The 6,163-nt window shown below is 37.0% G+C and overlaps 1 protein-coding gene across 1 annotated transcript in view; it reads right to left on the minus strand.

Moving 5' to 3' along the window:
- Nucleotides 1–3,684: 3,684 nt before the first annotated feature.
- The window catches only part of metap1 (methionyl aminopeptidase 1), a 37,808-nt gene continuing 35,329 nt past the window's right edge, over nucleotides 3,685–6,163 (minus strand). Inside the window, exons 9-11 of the mRNA XM_084743320.1 lie at nucleotides 5,312–5,455; nucleotides 5,144–5,209; nucleotides 3,685–4,518 (exon numbers count right to left, since the gene is read on the minus strand). Coding sequence (XP_084599446.1) covers nucleotides 4,352–4,518; nucleotides 5,144–5,209; nucleotides 5,312–5,455 — 377 coding nt within the window. The 3' untranslated portion in view covers nucleotides 3,685–4,351. The remainder of the gene's footprint in view (nucleotides 4,519–5,143; nucleotides 5,210–5,311; nucleotides 5,456–6,163) is intronic.

The raw sequence follows: 6,163 nt of genomic DNA on the forward strand, positions 1-6,163 counted from the left end.
AATTTCCTCAAGATTATACAAACGGAGATGAGAAAAATGCGTAATTTATGCAGAAGTCAGAGATGTTGTCAAGCAGGGATACTCAGCTTGCTTTGCCTGGGGCCCCCTTTTGAAAAATGATGAGGCCAGGGGCCAGTTAATAATACATTAATAATATCGTTATTTATCAGATAAAAATGAACAAACTTATTTTTTCAGATTAACTGAATGTGTTAACTTGTAATTAACTTGGTGCAAGGATCGATGCATACGTCAGATATTTCACTGCATTTAATAACTGCAGCTGCATTAGTTGTAAAACCTCGACTTCAAATGTTACTTAATCATTTACAACATTCATCATGCCGGAGCTTCGTCCATCATGCAATGAGATGTTGGAATGATTCATAATCCTAAACTGCTCCTACCAGGGACAGAATGACGAGCACGCTGAAGCTCTTTTAATAAGACATAGTCATGTAGGGGAATGTCTCAGATCAGATCCTCCTCAGCTGATAGTTGTTTTCCCCTGCATCACTCACCCTCTGATCCTGCTGCACTTCACACAGCCTGGAGGGCTGCAAATAATAATCCTCTGTAAAACGGCAATAGATGTGTTTCACAGCAGCCGTACTGATATGAAATAGTCTGGTTTACATTTACAGGATTATGTAATTTGGACACAAAGGTAACTGAGTTGTGTCTGTTTTTGTTATTACATAAATAACTTTTTAACTTTTTCTAATATGAGGCACAGTATGTTGTATGTATTTATGTACCCAATTTTTGGTGAAAATGTACTCTTTAAAGATTCATACATGTAATTTCTGAAATGTTTTGTTTTTCTCTCTTCTCCTTTTTTTATTTCTGCACTTAATCTGTGCCAATCATAAATTCACAAATATTTAAAAATGTTAAGCCTTCAAAAGCTAAAACTATCAATACCTACTTACATCATTATATAATCATCTTTATTTTAGAAATGTTTTTTTAATGCCTTTAAAGTTGTGTCCCTGATTTCTGTCAATTTTTTTTTAGAAAGACACATAAAATGGTTTAGCTATAGCCTAAGGACTCAATTCCTGATTTTAAAAAGGCAGGAATACTGCTCAGCACTGGTAAGCTTCAAAGCAAAATAAGAATTATGGTTTAAAAATGTGTATTTTGATTAGCATTAAGAGAACTCTTTAAAAGATGAAATGGCTGATCACTGTGACCACGTTGTGAAATGAACAAATATAACGCTTTGCCTGTGTAAGATGTACAGTTCACTAAAACATTCAATCACTAGAAGTTTGGCCTGTTTCAAGGTTTAATAGCCAACAGTTTGATCCTTTAAAGTATATTTTCACAGTATAATTGAATAAAAATATAAATTCACTCAAGTTAAACAATTAGCAAGTCAGTTTGGCTCAATTTCAACTGTGCCTTTTCTGTTATGACAATCCAAATGCCTACCAAAGAAAAAGCTCGATGCACTATTGTGGTCCTGATTTATAAAATCACGGTAGTTTTTCAAGTAATTAATTTCTGCTGGATCCCAGATGTTTGTACTGGAACTGAACCCTCATTTTGTATCAGAACAACTACCACCAGCTTTGTCCAATGGCATTAATTGTCTTCTATTAGTCACTGCAGACTAAATAGGCAAAGTTTTAATGTCGTGTTTATGGAGCTGGATGTTTACAGACACAAAGAAAACCATTTTGACTTTGTAAAGTTAAATGTTATTTATATAGTCACACTAGTTTAGTTTGAAGTCAGCAAATACTGTCAAAACCAAATCTGTCATTTAAAAATGCATTAAGGCTAACAGATACCCAGATAGTCATTTCCAGTGATAAAAGGTTGGTGAATTAAACCACTTTTGGGATTTAGATCAGTCTATTCCAAGGACAAACTCACCCACACAGAGCTACAGAACAGTCATTTATTACTCCATTAGAAGAAATACAAAGATGGCAGAGAAACCATGATCACATCAGTCCTCTGAGGATGTAGAAATAATGAATGCTGCTCACACCAGGAGAATCCCCACATCAAGGTAAATGGTGACTGTCAGGATAAGGGGATACATCAGTTAACGTGCCATGAGATGTCTGGCAAGTTTTAATTTCCTAGATTCACACATTAAGGCTCAATTTGCTACACCAGGGCTATTGGAAACACGAGACTCTGGGAAGAGTGTTCCTCAAAGCGGGATTAACAAGTTCAGCACTCAAAACGACTTTGTGATCAATGTCGTTATTCTCATTCTAGGTATCTATGTAGAAGCTCTGTGGTTGCGTCACGGTTCTCCTAGCAACCGCAGCTGACGTCTTCTACTGGAAAACTGATGCACTGGCGCACTAATAATAGCCACATTCAGGATATTTCAATTGAGCTAGAGTGCTTCTACTCGACAGGTACATACGATTGTGACTTGGTGCTGCGATTAGCTATCCAAGAGCCTGGCATGAAGCAATAAATTAACCATTTATTGATCAGTTTCCTTTCAAAACCGTTACAGAAATTAGTTCAATGTTTTTGCTTTCTTGTAGAGTTAGATGAAAAGATCAATACAGCTTTCATATCTGTCCATTTAATGTGAAGCTACAGCCAGGAGATGGTTAGCTTAGCCTAGCTTAGAATAAACCTGGCTAGGCTGGCTCAGTTTTAAGCTAACAAAAGCTACGTAACATTCAAGTTCTGCTGCGAAAGTTCTCTCTTACATTGAATGACACTTTACGTTTAGCCAAAGTTATTGATTTCCTCCCCCACTCTCTGACGTATCCAACATATCCTGTGTTTTCCTGGGAGTTAGAGCAACTAGCGCCTAGCAGGAAAGGCACAGTTACCTTGAATAAATTAGATTTTTCTGAATTTGAACATTGTTGCAAACATTTGTTATTATGCATGTACAAAAGTCAACAAAATATTTAACATAGGTCCAGTCCTTTGAGACTTTTTGATGAAGAAACATATTATACCTTTAATTAATACATTATGCCCTTTTGTTCAATCCATACAATTTGTAAACAAATCTGTAAACATGTTAAATCAGGGTTTTACAAGGGATTATGTGCACATTATCTCTTAGCCAAGCCACATAACCTCCAGTAAAAACAACAAACAGTCAACAATCTTTTGCAGAGATTGAACATGAGATATAATGTGCAGATTACTGAGCTTTCAATGTGCTGCTGTCCTTTATTTAGTCAGGATGAGACCAGGCTTCCAGTCTTTCTACTAAACTAAGCTAACTGTGTTGTGGTTGTAGCCAGATGCTGAAGGGACAGATATGATAAACATGCTGAACTCTGAAGATATCCAATACTGCTGCTAGAGAAGGATTTTATTGCCTGCTATCTAAATTTAAGGTAAGAGAAGTATTTTGGCTTTGTGTTAATTCCTACAACCAGATTGATATATTGTTCAGCCGATATTATTGATCTATATCAGTATTGGCCTATATGTTGTCTTTTTTTTGGTTTGTTTGTTTTTTTCAGTACATTATAGTAGATTATTTCTTTTAGTTTTATAAGCAGATTCTTTTTCTTAATTCAGGTTGTTCTATTTATAATTACTTACAATTATTAAAAATACTGTTTACTGTTTCAGTGTCCAGATGTAATTTTGGATGTTGTATATATAAATAATGAATGTCAGCCATTATAGGTATATCAGAATTAATTTACTCCCTAATATTGGTAAATGACCCTGAAGTACAGTATCAGTCAGGCCATGTTATTTTCTATATCTCAAATAAGCTCTGAGTTGTGGTTGTTTGTTGCGGTTGTGCGACTTGTTGACCCAGTTTCCTGGAACCCCCCCTCCCCGTCTCGAGTATTGCTGATTCTTTTCAGTCCATCTCTGGGAAACTTATCTTATGAAGTTTGATGAAGTTGGCAGAGGCTGAGAGAAAAGAAGCAAAGCATGGGGGTACTAGTTGGATTTGCCCTGAGCTCCACACACCACAGACAACAACTAGCCAGCCAGTAAAAACTCTGGGTGACACGACCCAGAGATCAAAACAGGCCTGATGTCAAGCCCGACCACTAAGCAAAACCAAAACCTAATAAATACTCTCATATTTCCTTCAGAGGATACAGATTTCACTAATAAAGCCATCCAAGTTTGATGTAAGACACATTCAAGTACTTCCATTTACTTTGAGGAACCGATATTTAATTCATAGAACAATGAGAGCTGCAGCTGAACTGAGCTCTAGGAGTGGCGCCTCTTGTTTGCAGTGTGTGTGTGTGTGTGTGTGTGTGTGTGTGTGTGTGTGTGTGTGTGTGTGTGTGTGTGTGTGTGGGTTTGTGTGCGAGATCCAGAGGTGCTGGGTGTCTTGTGTCTGGAAAGTCCAGTCCGTGATGCGTTCAGGTCCAGCCTACACTTGGCTCAAGAAATGAGCGCGGCCGTTGTCCTCCAGGCGGCGGGTGAGGATCTCGCAGCCGGTCTCCGTCACCAGCAGGGTGTGTTCGAACTGAGCCGAGCGCTTCCCATCTCTGGTCACCGCTGTCCAGCCGTCGGGCCACGTCTCGTCTTGCCAGCCACCTGAGATGTGACGCACAAACATACACACACACACGTGGCTCAGGCTTACACACCATCAATTAAACAGAGCTGTAGACACAAAACACGTCAAGTCTGGCGCTGACTCACTGGATACCTGTCAGGTATAAAGTGCTTTTTAAGATTTTAATGACCTGTTTTAAAGCATGAGTGGGTCTGCTGGATCACTCGTGATTTAACTCTTTGTGAGCTAGTTAACATTTTCAAATCATCATTGTGAAGTCGAAACAGTGAAAGAAATTTAGCTGCCAACTATTTTGATAAATCGGTTTATTCAGTTTTCCAGAATATGAAACAGTTGCTGGTTCCAACTTCTCACACGTAAGGATTTGCTGTCAGCATATTAATCGATAATGAAAATAATCATTCATCACAGCAACAAATCATTGCAACAAAAGCTCTCAGCTTATGAATGGTTTTCAAAGGACATCAATTTAGTATTTTATCTTCTATTATTGTTTGTCTGTTGACTGATATTAGTTATATAATTGCCACAATTTTGCAAACTGTTTAATTAAAGCAATTATGTTGAATTTATATCAATTCATATTATTATTATTCTCTTTAAATTTATCCCTGTTTTTGTTGACATTATAAAAAGACTCACCTTCACAAATCATGGGCTCGATGGTGAACACATGGCCAGGCTTCATAACACCAACTGCTTTGTTTTCTGGTAAATGAATGAATATAGAAATCAAGCCATTGTAGGAGACAATCCAGCAGCTTTCAGAGATTTGGAAATCTGTATAATGGCAGATCTGTGATGACTCACTGGCATAATGTGGCACATTGGGAGCGGTGTGGAAAAGTCTGTGGATGCCATGGCCGCAGTAGCTCCGCACCACAGAGAAGCCATTGGCCTGAGCGTGCTTCTGGATGATGTTACCTAACTCTCTATAGCGAATGCCCGGCTTCACTGTAAAAAAAAAGAAAGCAAAGGCATAAAAATGAGGGTTATAAAGCCTGAAAACGTTAACTGAGGTTTATGGTCTAAAAAATATTGGAATTCTGAGGCACATAGATAGATCTTAGAGTAGGGATGTAACAATATATTGAATATTGCAATACCAAGTCTCATCATGATGTGTTACTAATATTTTTTAAAAACAAAACATAACAAAACCATTATTTCTGATGAGGACCCCTGAATCCAACAGCATGATTGATTGCTTGATTGCTACATACATACATACATACATACACACAAACACATACATACATACATACATACGTCCATTATTGTGGTAGATGTTGTGATTGTAATATGATTCATGATTAGTGGGATATATGTTTGCATCACACTTTTAATTACAAAAAAGTATTAGGAAAAAAATTAAGTGACATACATACATACACACATACATACATACGTACATACATACATACATACATACATACGTCCATTATTGTGAAAGATGTTGTGATTGAAATATGATTCATGATTACTGAAATATATGTTTGCATCACACTTTTAATTACAAAAAAGTATTAGGAAAAAACTTAAGTGACATACATACATACATACATACATACATACATACATACACACACACACACACACACATACATACATACATACATACATACATACATACGTCCATTATTGTGATAGATGTTGTGACTG

The sequence above is a fragment of the Lutjanus erythropterus genome, chromosome 18 (genome assembly GCF_056507025.1).
Source record: "Lutjanus erythropterus isolate fLutEry1 chromosome 18, fLutEry1.hap2, whole genome shotgun sequence".
In the NCBI taxonomy this organism is placed as follows: domain Eukaryota; kingdom Metazoa; phylum Chordata; class Actinopteri; order Lutjaniformes; family Lutjanidae; genus Lutjanus; species Lutjanus erythropterus.